We start from the raw sequence: 12,901 nt of genomic DNA on the forward strand, positions 1-12,901 counted from the left end.
TGCTGCCTCACTGAATGCTGCTTCCCAGGCTCCGAACCGTCGAAAGAATTAACAAACTGCCCCAAAGAAAATGAGTTTTATAAAGCTCTGGGTTAGATTCTTTGTTTTGTCTTAATTTATGCAGAGATTGAAAGAAAGAAAAAAAAAATAGCACCTTCTCAACAAGTATTATTTTTTGCTATCTTGTGTATAAATATTAATAACCAAAATAGATTTCTCCTTGTCCCATGTTTCAGAACATCCTCTTGGGGAAACTGTAGCACCACAGAGAGGCGGTTTAGCCCCAGACAAATATTAAATGTAGCACCAGACAAACTAAAGTCATAAGAACAGCTTCTCTCACCTGGTGCTATAGCGCTTAATATATACACACACAAACTGGCTGTTGTCCAAGCTGCCAAGCACCTGTTCCCCCACCACCCGGCCTGGGACGTGCCCATTTTGCAGCGAGTTTGGTCTCTCAATACATTACTTAACTCCGGATGGACAGATTACTTTTCATCCTGCTGCACTGAAAGGCATGTTTATGTTGCCATAAACAAGGTGCAGTGGAGAACACGCTAACGGCACAGCGAGGACATCACTAATCTTTTGACTCAGACTGCAGGAGCACGAATGCTCAGACCACCATCATCTACAAGGAATGTTGCTTACGTTCTCAACAAGGCATGCACGTTTTAACGTATGCATACAGGAGGGTTTACATTCTTCTATATATAAGCATGTATGTGTCTCTGGTTTGCTGCTGGGCCCTTGAACAGCTCCTTCCGTGCAAATCCTTCTTCACGTTGCCCAAAGCACTTCCAACATCTTCCACTTCTTTCTTTCTCTCCACTCTTCACAGCTGCTGCTCGGGCTCTGGATTCCCTGGAGGAAAAGGGGACACAATTTTCTCCAAGGGCACAGGGTTTTCTTCAGCCTAAGAAAGGAAAAGAATTGTGTTTGGTTTTAATTATATTGATGCATTGCTTACAATAAAAGCTTCTTTTAAATTTATGCTTGAACCCTCCTGCTAAATTTACCGACGAGAAGAGGTGTATAATTTATGGGGAGGATGGTTTGTGGTTCAACACGAGATTGCGCCTTTACCCCTGGGCTATGGCAGGATTTCTGGTGAGCTCTCCTTTTGCAAAGCTCATTCTTTTGGGTGCTCCATCTTCATTTGCATCGTGTTAACAAAAACGCTAAGTTTTAGGGAAGCTGTTAACTTTGTTCCAGGTAGGCAACGGGTGCACTGAGTACCACAGGAGGCGGGCAGAGCTCACTCATTCCTGGTTCTGCCACTGATTAGATTTGTGGCCTCGGGCAAACCACTTCTTGCAGTTGCTGCTGGAAAATGAGGGCAGTAATAACTTACTTGCCTCAGAGGTGGGCTGCAAGCCTTAATTAATAAAGTGCTCAGGGAAAGGCACCCATCTAAGTGCAAATTAGCAGGAGAGGTGCCCAAGGGGCATCTGCTCTGAAACTCCCATTTCCCGCATTTCCAGCGCCATTCGCTGGGGTGGATCCCGTCTTCCAGACTGCCTTGTCTGCCTCGCGGAGACTGGGACAATGACAATCTGGTGAAAACCTCCATGGAGAAACCTCTGCCGGCCGCCTGCCGGTGATTTCACCGGCTGGGAGAAAGGAGGGGGGAGCAGCTGACTGTGCAACTGCATGGGCTGTGAAGTCAGAGCATCATTAGGGCCAGCAAACAGCTCTGGGGCAGATTCCCATCGGCATCGCTCTGCTGCAAGCCCGGGATCGGTTCCCTTCCTCCCGCACTGCCCCTCGGGTTACGCAGCGTGAAGGTTCTCAGGATCCTGGCGCTGCCGCGGATTCTGAGTAACCTCCAGCATCTCTGGTTCAGCCTCACAAGACTGAACCGTATCTGCGTTATCCCGGTTAGCGCCAGCTGCTCCAGCTGCTGCTGTGCGCCGGACGCGGCAATCGGAACCTCCCCTTCCCTCCCTTCGCAGTTTCGCTTTCTAGTGTTGGGGCATCTGAAGCAACAGCGAAAACAGCCCAAGGGACTAGAGCCAGAATGGATCAGCTAGAACAGAAGCACATTTTATTTGTCTTGCTGCGATCAAGGCTAAGCCACACAGTTTCTACAGCTTCTACATCTGCACATGCACAGACTTTCACACCCCCCCTACTCTCGGGAAGCACTAGAGGTGTTTTACGAGGGTTTTTTGCAGAGAGGTTGGAACGTGTCCCCATTGGGCCCCCTGGGATCTCAGCACAACCGCACGCTCGGGTCTAGGCCAGCGCTGAGCGGACGGACAGCCAGCCAGCACCACGGCTCGCTCCAGACACGCGCAACGTCACCAGGAGGAGCTTTGGGCACCTGCATTTCTCACACAAGGTGAATTTATAGAAAGGTCATCATAATTCACCCTGTCGCTGGGAAATCGGGGCACGACCTGAGGTGGTGCGGAGAAACCGGGCTGGCGATGCGGAGGAAGAGCCTGTGACGCAGTTGCTTCCCCTCAAAGAGGTGAGGTATTTACTCGGGTTACACTGAAATAAAGACTTCAGGAGTCAATGAAAGGATTTCCTCCAAAGCAAAACCATCTAATCCTTATTTATTATTTCTCCTGTAGCAGCACTTCCAAACGGCAGCTACAAACCCCTGTCCTGCTGTGCCACCTACGGCCTGCAACAGATCATCCGTGCTGGCGTTACATTTTACAAACTGTCACTCTGTGTCACTTAAAGTACAGAAAATCTTTAGAAACCTGTAAAAGTTGATAAATCCTAGACCATCTTGAACTCTGAGCCATAAATCTGCTCCGGGGCAGGCAAAGCGTAGCGTTTATGCATCTCACAAGCCCTATTCCAAGAGCTTAAATGGCTCTTAAGTTTTGCATCAGCCCCGCGCTGGCTTTCTGCATAAAGGTGAGTTTCATGGAAAGAATAAAAGAGAAGCCCAGAGCCCTGGCCTTCAGCCCGTCTTGCAATAAAGCGATTTTGAATATCCTAAGCTGTGTTAAAGCCATTTCTGGGTGCATATTGGCTGCATTGCCAGTATCTGACTCATTAATGGAATATAGTTGGAGCCAAATTCTGATCTCATTTACAGCGCTGTAAATCCAGGGCAACCCAGTTGACTTCGGTGGAGTTCCTCCAAATTTCCCACAATAGGCACTCGGCAGATAGATCAAAATTTGGTACTTCGGGGCTGAAAAAGGCTGAGGAAAACCAAACAACATCCCATTTGTAATACTGGGGTTGATAGTAAATTAGAGTGCCAGCAAAACCCCTCCGTAGAGCTGCTGAAACATCATTTATTTTACATGTCATTCTTATAACGCTGCAACTTTTAGGGGGGATTGTCCATTATTATTAAAGTTTTTTATTATTAAAGAAAAAAGAAGAACTCTAGCTGAGTTCCTATATAAAAAATGCGTTGTCTTTTGAAAACATGCAAGTGCTAAAGGAACAAAAATCACTTGCTTTGAAATCTCTCATGGGAAGCACTGTTCCCTTTGGTGACACATCCCCCTCTTCCTGGTTGTTTCGAGAGATGCAGCTTCTGCTCAGAAAATTGCTCTTATTCATTGCACCTATTAAGCAATAAGGTTGGGAGACAACAAATCACATTGGCTGATATTTGCGAAACCACCTCAGCCAGGCTCGACACATCCCGTCGCTTTTAATAGATACGGGCGTCTCGTCTTCGCAATTACTTTGAACTCCGCAGCCTTAAATCCTACGGTTTTATCACACAGCCTGCTAAGCCGGTGTTTACCAGGGAAAACAGCCGCTCTTCTCTGGGATGCTGAGTAGGACGGGCATGAAATGACTCAGGTAGGGGGTCCTTAGTCTCATCTCAGCATTTCTGTGACTAATCTTTATTCAGAGACAGGACGCAAAGCTGTGCTTGGGTACCACGGGCATAAAGCCGTCGGAGAATCTGAGCGCATGTCCCCTAAAGCGGTGCTGCTCACAGCTAACGTGTCAGCCTGTGACTTCTTGATTTAAATGGGTTACACAGGCAATTCGGTTGGCACGTGTTGCACTCCTAATAAAATAACAGTTATTGATATATTTAAAGAAAAGAAACCTATCCAAGGGCTTGGATTGCTGAGGGAAAGCTCGCGGCAGGGACAAAACGAGGCACGCTCGCTTCCTTCCTCACACAGCAGCAGGTTAATGAGAAAACAAGGGCTGGGCAAGCGCCCCGACAAATTCCCGAGCAGCCTGCATCCGTGTATGCTCACACTTCATTAGCGGCTCCGCGGGAGGTGGAAGGGTAACTTGGAAGCCCAAAAAACAATTAGGAGGGGGTTCGAGAGGCAAGAGAAGAGTAGAACTACTAGGAAAGAGCTCCAAAGAATGGTGTGTCTGGGAGAACTTAGCACAGACTTAGACTTAGACTTAGATCTTAGACTTAGATCTTAGACTGAGGAACCCGGAGAGGGTGAAGAAACATGTTGGGGCTCCAATCTTCCCCCAAAGAAGCGGCCGGCTTGGCCACAGTCCCCCTGCAGAAAGAGGCATTTTGGGACTGCTGTTTATTTTTGAAAACTCCGCTGCCTGTTTATCATGCAAGTTAACACTGAAGGTTTTTCCTTGTGCAATTTAACTGTGAAGTTGGGGCAAGGGTGGCAGGGACCTTTGGTGTTTTTGAGCAGGACGCTCGCCCCTAGGATGAGCAGCCTCCTTCTTCCTTCGTTATCCGGGAGGATAAACACCAGCGCTCGCCTGTTTGTGTCAGGGATGCACAGGGGGTGCAACAGGCTGAGTGTTCGTCCTCCCGCACACCCGCGGCTCAGCCCGAGCTCCTCAGCTCGGTCCCGCGCTGGCTGCACCGCCTCTGGTCCTTCATTTGCTTTGCACTCCTGCACAGCTCAGCGTGACATCTCCAGAAATCTTATCAACCCGATTTTAATACAGATAATTAACTGCACGGAGACTTTGGACAGAGTGGCTCTGCAGGAACCTCGCAGCAAACAGTGGGGGGAATTACTGGCAACACAGTGGGCACGGAACCAGGCTGGTGAAGCTGGCAGGGACAAGCAGGGTTTGATTTTAATACACTGCCACTTCTGAACTAATAGAGCGAAATACGAGTGACACTGTATGCCAAACTGGCACGTGACAAGTATACTTCATGCCCTGGCTGGCTATTTCAAGGTGATGTCAGATTATACATTATAAAACTGCCATTTGCAAAGCATTCATCCCCAAATCCCAAGCACGATCCACAGAAACAAGAAGTCGGTCACATGCGGTGGCCCTAATGCTGCTTTCAGTGGAACCAGCCAGGGGCTGGGCGAGCAGAAGTTCCCTGGTGCACGGGATTACTCCCTCGGCTGCACTGGTGTGTGAGGCCACAAGGACCTGAGGGAACAACTACCAACCCTCTTCCTCAGAAACGGTACGTACACACGCGGCCGCCAATGCAAAACGCCATCACCCCTTGGAAAAGCAGAGGGTGAACTCGCGTAGTAAGCCAAGCTGGAACTGGCCTTTAACTTCTCTGTCCCTTCTACAACCACCACATCACAAGACAAATGCTGACTTTGCAGCCCGTTTATTAAGTGCACAAATTACTCTCCTCTTACGAGCTGTTCTGTGAAATCCCAAGATCACAAGTGCTCAGAGCCTGGACTACCCACCTTGTTGCAGAACAATGTTATCATCACTGCAGAGTGTCCCTGAAGATGGCAGAAAAAGCATTCATTTTGTTCAGAAATACTCTGCTGAGTTAATAAAACGCTGCTGTCCTACCACATCTCTAAGTCTAACCCAGCTCACTGCGCTATCACTTGGGCTCTGAGATACTGCAGATAATCAGATGCTTCAACTGGTGTGAGCAAACTACTAGTGAGAAAGAAAAGATTCTTAATGGCAAAAACAACTCAGGCACTGAGTTGTAGATGATATATTTAATGACTCTGTGGTTACATTGTATTCTCATCTGCAGCTTGGTCACTTGTGCCTTAGGAGCCGGACAGGTCAGGCCGCTGTGCATGGGGGCACCCAGGAGGCTGTTCCCAGCTCATTACTCTCCCACATCTGGCCCCTGTATTCCTGAAATTCCTTCACACCCCACACGAGGATCTTCTTTCCAGACCCTTACATTTGTACTTGTGTCCGGGAAGCCCCAGGGCATGTGGAGGAAGCTCAGCACGTCCTGTCTGCGGCAGCCTTTGAAGGATTGTGCTCGCCCTGGTTGTGTTGAGGATGATGCTTTGCCTTTCTGTAGTGTCTTTATCAAAGGCGGTTATTGTTGGGCCTGAAGTGCAGAAAGGCAGAAGGCGGTGAGGCCTCCACAGAGTCAACAGCAGAAGAGATTGGGAAAAAAAATACTACCTGCCTAACCAAAGCTACGTGAACCTTCGCAAAAACTAAAAATCCAAACAGCTTTATCCTCGCGGGACGACCGGGGAGTCTGGACCGAGTGTGGGCACATGGGGCCAGCGAACCGGTTCCCTCTGCCAGCACCTCTCGCCTGCCACCTTCTCTACGTGGGACAAAGTCCCCAGCTGAGCGGGGAGGAAATTCCCTGGGGTTGTTAGAAAGAAAAGGACACCTGAGACACTCGGTAAGGGAGATCACTGCAGTCCCATGTGGATTTCAACTTCTTGAGCAGGCAAGCAAGGCAGACAAGTGGGTTTGCTTCCAAACACCGGAACCAAACTTGCCACAAACTGAGGGGAAGGGAAAGATCTCTAAGCTCTGCTCCTGACCACAGCCCCACGTCTCTAAAGTAGCCCCACACCACTGACACTCTCCATCCCGGAGCCTCATACCTCTGTGCTGATGATTTTATAGAAACTGAGGCTTTGATTCAGCACAACGAAAGCTTTCCAAAGGTAAGCAGCTGAACCTGCTGACAGTCGCAGCAGTCGTGGCTCAGACAGATGACAACAATGCCCCCCCATATACCGGCGCATGTACACACACACACATACAGTGCAAACACTGCTGGAAAACCCTACTTTTAAACTCACTCAAACCCCATACTTTTCCCCACACCATACATATATATCTAGTTGTATTTCATGCACCTAAAAAGCAAGCAAGACACTTTGCAATACAAGACCTGACTTTCCAACAGCCAAGATATGGCCCAAGAGTTGCAAACAGCCCAGTTAAGCTGAAAGCTGCACAAGGTCAGCCCAGTTGGTGGCATTTTTCAACTGATTTTAAGCTCTTGTCGAGACCCTAACCAAGGCGGTGGGATGTGAGCGCACACTGAAAGTTAGACATGCACTTAAGGTCCTTCCTGAACACAAACAGACATTGGGGGACAAAAATGTAATTTAAAGCACCCAAAATAGAAGCCCTTGCTCCTCATGTTTGTGGGGAGAAACCCACATCCCAAAGAGCACCTCAGAGCACCCAAAATCCCTGAGGTGACCCCAGGTATGCTCAGTATCCGAGTGCTGCAGGGCTGAGGGTGCAGACCTGTCCCTCCCAGCCCAGGAGCTGTCACCGGGATGACAACAAAAGTTACAGAACCATTTCCCTTCTGTTGGTTTGCTCGATGGCTCTGGAGCACATTGGGGGCTCTAGGAACCAGCAGTAACTGGGCTTGGATGCTTTTCCACGGCTGGTGGCTTGGGACCCAGCTTAGGGAAAGTACATTATCCGAAACACAGAGCCAGGCACAGCCAGCCAAAGTCCAAGACTGTCCCACTGGATGGTCCTGTGGGGACATCCCACCACCTAGGGACCACAACGATGGAGGCCCTGCAGCACCCATGGGTCTAAAGGCCACCAGGCAGGACACAGAAGTTCCTCCGCTCACAAGAGGGCTGGAGGCTTGGCAGGCAGAGGTGTGTGGCCGGGCCAGGAGGCTGAGAGCGTCCTCTGTCCCCATGCTCTGGCAGTCCAGCTGACACAGGACCTGCTCCAATACCCCTGAGCTGCCCTGTGCTGCTGCCACTGGGGCCACAGGCTCACCCAGTGTGGGCACAGGGCTGAAAGTGCCCCGTGAGAGCACAGATCAACTGGGTGGAGGGGAGGTCCCAGGCTGGAAGCCATGAAAGTTTGGGGAAGGGGAAAGGGGGTGTTTGGGGAGTCCTGGGACAGGGGACGCTGATGAGAGGAGAGAGGAGAGAGGAAAGAGGAGAGAGGAGAGAGAGGTGCGATCCGGCAGCCGCTGCCTGCACCGCCGGTACCCACAGCCCGCGACCAGCGGCCACAGCGCGGCGAGTACCGCGGACAGCGCGCCGCGCCGGGCCGGCCCCGCAGCCGGCCCCCGGCCGGACCGAGCCGCGTCCCTGCGCTGGACACAGCCGGGTCCCCGGACCGTACCGAGCCGGACCGGGGCCGTACCCTGCCGGGCCGGACCGCCCCATGCCGACCCGCGGCGTATCGGGCTGTACCGACCCCTGCCCTGTGGTGCCGCACCGGGCGGTACCGGACGCTGCCGCTCCGTTCCGTGCCCTCACGGCCGCCCCGCCGCCGCCTCCCCGCGTCCCCGTCCCCGTCCCCGTCCCCCGGCGCGGTGCCGACCTGTTGCGCGTCCCGCCTGCTCCCCGCTCCGGCCAGCGCCCGTCTCTCCTAGAGGCTCCTCCTGCGGATCAGCCAGGCCAGCGCGGCCGCGGGCGGCAGGGCGCACAGCAGGCACACCACGGCGGCCAAGCGGCGGGCGGCCCCGTGGCCCCGGCCCCGCGCCTTGCGCCGCGCCGCCCGCTGCTCCAGCTCATCGCCCAGGCGGCGCAGGCGGGCGGCGACCAGGCGGGCGGCGGCCGAGGGCCGTGCGGCGCGGCCGGGGCTGCAGGGGCAGGGCGCGGGGGGGCCGCCGTGCAGCGCGCAGGGGCACATGGCTGCGCCGCCGCTCGCCGCCGAGTGCCGCGGCGTGTGCGGGCGGGCGGGCGGGCCGGGGCGGCGGCGGGCGGGGGCCGGGGGGGTTACATCATCCCCCGCGGGGCGGCGCTCGGCCGCGGGGAGCGGGGGGGCGGCGAGGGGTGGGGGGAGTTTGCGGAGGGGGGACGGTGTGTGGATGGGGGGGACAGTGGGGGATCTGAGGGAAAGCGTGGGATGGGGGGACTTGTGGGGAACAGAGGGTTTGTGCGGTGGGACATCAGTTATCTAGGGATGGTGTGGGAGTTTGACAGGACAGCGCAGGGATGGGGGGACAGTGTGGGGATGCAGGTGACAACATGGGATGGGGGGACAGTGTGGGGATGCAGGTGACAACATGGGATGGAGGGGACCGTGTGGGGATGCTGGTGACAACATGGGATGGAGGGGACCGTGTGGGGATGCAGGTGACAACATGGGATGGAGGGGACCGTGTGGGGATGCAGGTGACAACATGGGATGGAGGGGACCGTGTGGGGATGCAGGTGACAACATGGGATGGAGGGGACCGTGTGGGGATGCAGGTGACAACATGGGATGGAGGGGACTGTGTGGGGATGCAGGTGACAACATGGGATGGAGGGGACCGTGTGGGGATGCAGGTGACAACATGGGATGGAGGGGACCGTGTGGGGATGCAGGTGACAACATGGGATGGAGGGGACCGTGTGGGGATGCAGGTGACAACATGGGATGGAGGGGACTGTGTGGGGATGCAGGTGACAACATGGGATGGAGGGGACCGTGTGGGGATGCTGGTGACAACATGGGATGGAGGGGACTGTGTGGGGATGCAGGTGACAACATGGGATGGAGGGGACCGTGTGGGGATGCTGGTGACAACATGGGATGGAGGGGACCATGTGGGGATGCAGGTGACAACATGGGATGGAGGGGACTGTGTGGGGATGCAGGTGACAACATGGGATGGAGGGGACTGTGTGGGGATGCAGGTGACAACATGGGATGGAGGGGACCGTGTGGGGATGCAGGTGACAACATGGGATGGAGGGGACCGTGTGGGGATGCTGGTGACAACATGGGATGGAGGGGACCATGTGGGGATGCAGGTGACAACATGGGATGGAGGGGACCGTGTGGGGATGCAGGTGACAACATGGGATGGAGGGGACCGTGTGGGGATGCAGGTGACAACATGGGATGGAGGGGACCATGTGGGGATGCAGGTGACAACATGGGATGGAGGGGACCGTGTGGGGATGCAGGTGACAACATGGGATGGAGGGGACTGTGTGGGGATGCAGGTGACAACGTGGGGATGCAGGTGACAACACAGGATGGAGGGCACTGTGTGGGGATGCAGGTGATAGTGTGGGATGGAGCGGACAGTGTGGAGATATAAGGGACAATATGGGATGGAAGGGACCATGTGGGGACGCAGGTGATAGTGTGGGATGGTGTGGACAGTGTGGAGATACAAGGGACAATATGGGATAGAAGGGACCATGTGGGGACACAGGTGACAGTGTGGGATGGAGGGGACAGTGTGGGGATGCAGGGGACACTGTGGGATGGAGGGGACAGTGTGGGGATGCAGGTGACAGTGCAGAATGGAGGGGACAGTGTGGGATGCAGGCGACAGTGTGGAGATGCAGAGGGCAGTGAGGGGATTACACAGAGCTCGAGGGGATTTCATCACCCAAAGCATTACCGATTCTGATCACATTTTGGGTGGCCAAGGCAGGACTGCACACCCCCGGGTACTCGCCCAGGGGGATGCAGAGCCCCCCCAGCCATCAGGGCGCAGGAGTTGGGCTGGGACCGCCAGGCAGATCTCCCCACCACACATCCCGCCCTGGGATGGCAGCAGGGGCTCCCTGTGGGGCAGGAATCACCCCAAAGTGGTCCATTTCTTTTCCACCTGGGCAGGGAGGCTGCTGCCACCTTCTTAGCAGGTCACCCTGATATTGCAAAGGGCTCCAAGGAGGCCGTCCTGGGGCTCAGCACCTTCGCAGCCCGCCTGCCCTCCCCAGAGCAGCCCTGCATCCCGGCACAGGGAAAGCTCCTGCTCCGCAGCCCCTCACCGCAGCCCAGGGAGATCCTGCAAGTCCACATGGTTGTTTTGCAGGGAAAACTAACCTGAAGTGGGGCTTCTACATCCAGGAAACCCTCCTCAAAATGAGGCAGTTCGTGTTTTTCCTAGAATCCAAAATGCCTGCTCATTAATTTGGGTTCTGTAGCCTGCATGAGCAGCAACAAGCTGCAAAGGAGAAAAACCAGCAAGTGGTCTCTGATGCTGCTGAATGGCATCGGCTGGAGGCGGGTGTGAGGGTGGAGGTGCTTCGGCACGAGCTGCTGAGAGCAAGGCCACAGATTTTATCATGTTGACCAGTGCCCAGCTGTTTGATTTGCATGGACAAGTATCGCTTACCTGTTTTATTTCCCCAAGTGCTTCACAGAAGTTGTGCTGAAGACTTAAACACTCGCAGCTTTTCCACCCAGCAGCTGGACCGGCTGAAGCAGCAGCAGCTCCGCAGCTGCGTTTCGGTGTTTGGGTTTCGCCATCATTTGAAATGCAGATTTTAAGCAACAAGGTGAGTTGACGCCGCAGGGCTGAGGAGCAAATGTCATTTCGTTCCCAAAGCGCCACGAAAGCAGCAGCTCCGGGGCTGTGGCGGCTGCAGGAGGTGGCGGTTGCGGTTCGGGGAGGCGCCATGGTCGATGGCCGTGGTGCGGGGCAGGACCAGCCCTGCCCGCGGGCTCCAGTGCACACCTGGGCAACGAGACGGGTGGAAGAAATGGGCTGACTGGTGCCTGTCATCCGATGGGAGGACAGTGTGTCTCTGCGCCTCCTCTGTGGGCAATGGTCCCCTCAGTGGTGACTCCTCTGCTTTTCTGGGAGCGCATTTCCCCCGCGGGACCACACAGACTGGCCATGGCTGGGAGGCAGCTGAGGGCTTCCCACCAGGGCTCTGCCCTCACTTCGGCCCTCAGCACCAGCGGCTCTCCCAGGCCGGGCTGTGGCCCCTTGGCCTCTGGCAGGTCCCTTGGCCTCCACCGCTCCCTCGTGTGCCCGACGTCCGCGGGCAGCCCCCGCACTCACACCCGCCCCGGGCCCACAAAATGGCGGCCGGCGGCCCCTGTCAGCCGGGCCCGGAGCCTGTAGGAACCTTCGTGCGGCGGAACGCGCGGGAGCGGGGGCCGGTTTCCGTGCCGGGCCCGCGGGAGGCTGGGCCGGGCCCGGCCCCGCCGCCATGGCCGAGGGCTCGGCGGAGCTGGAGCTGTTCCGCCGCCAATGGCGGGAGGAGCTGGCGGGGGGCGCCAAGCGGCGGCGGCGGGAGGCGGCGGCGGAGCCCCCGGCGGAGCCCGAGAGCCGCCGCAGCGCGGAGCCGCCCGAGCCGGGCTACCTGGCGCTGGCCCGCGGGCTGCTGGACGGCGGCGGCCCGCCCGGCCCGGCCCCGCGCAGCCCGGCTCCCGCCCGCCCCGCCGGGCAGCCCGCGGGGGACGGGGGCGGCGACGGCGACGACCTGTTGGGGCAGCTCATCCGGGACCTGGTAGGGCTGGTGGCGCTGGGGTCGGTGCCGGGGGAGCCGGGGGGTTTGTGGGTTTGGAGCCGGGGGGCGGTGGGGCCGCTCTGAGGAGAGCGGAGCGGTGACCTCGTTAATGTTTATAAATATATAAAGGGTGAGTGTCAGGAGGATGGAGCCAGGCTCTTCTCAGTGACAACCAATGATAGGACAAGGGGCAGTGGGTGCAAACTGGAACACAGGATGTGTTCACTTAAATGTGAGCAGAAACTTGTTGGGGGTGAGGGTGGCAGAGCCTGGCCCAGGCTGCCCAGGGGGGTTGTGGAGTCTCCTTCTGTGCAGACATTCCAACCCGCCTGGACACCTTCCTGTGTAACCTCATCTGGGTGTTCCTGCTCCATGGGGGGATTGCACTGGATGAGCTTTCCAGGGCCCTTCCAACCGCTCACATTCTGGGATTCTGTGAAGGGCCCGGTTGTGCCTCAGCCCCGGGATGGGGCGAGTTCTGGGTTCCCATGAGCTTGTTTGTAGCCTCAACTTCTGAATATGTTTCATCTGGCAAGGTTTTAACCCTTCAAAATCTTTTCTTCTCATGATATTTTTTTTTC

General features: G+C 55.6%; 2 protein-coding genes across 2 annotated transcripts in view; one reads left to right on the plus strand and one right to left on the minus strand.

Moving 5' to 3' along the window:
- Positions 1–298: 298 nt before the first annotated feature.
- Positions 299–8,823, minus strand: HRK (harakiri, BCL2 interacting protein). Its single transcript, XM_065033859.1, has 2 exons — positions 8,455–8,823; positions 299–919 (listed from the first exon to the last, which is right to left on the minus strand). Exon 1 carries the CDS (start codon positions 8,764–8,766, stop codon positions 8,503–8,505), a length of 264 nt encoding a protein of 87 aa, XP_064889931.1. The 5' UTR covers positions 8,767–8,823; the 3' UTR covers positions 299–919; positions 8,455–8,502.
- Positions 8,824–11,472: 2,649 nt separating this feature from the next.
- Positions 11,473–12,901, plus strand: part of FBXW8 (F-box and WD repeat domain containing 8) — a 53,768-nt gene continuing 52,339 nt past the window's right edge. Inside the window, 2 exon segments of the mRNA XM_065033854.1 lie at positions 11,473–11,997; positions 12,000–12,320. Coding sequence (XP_064889926.1) covers positions 11,488–11,997; positions 12,000–12,320 — 831 coding nt within the window. The 5' untranslated portion in view covers positions 11,473–11,487.

The sequence above is a fragment of the Columba livia genome, chromosome 17, assembly GCF_036013475.1.
Source record: "Columba livia isolate bColLiv1 breed racing homer chromosome 17, bColLiv1.pat.W.v2, whole genome shotgun sequence".
NCBI classification, from domain to species: Eukaryota; Metazoa; Chordata; class Aves; order Columbiformes; family Columbidae; genus Columba; species Columba livia.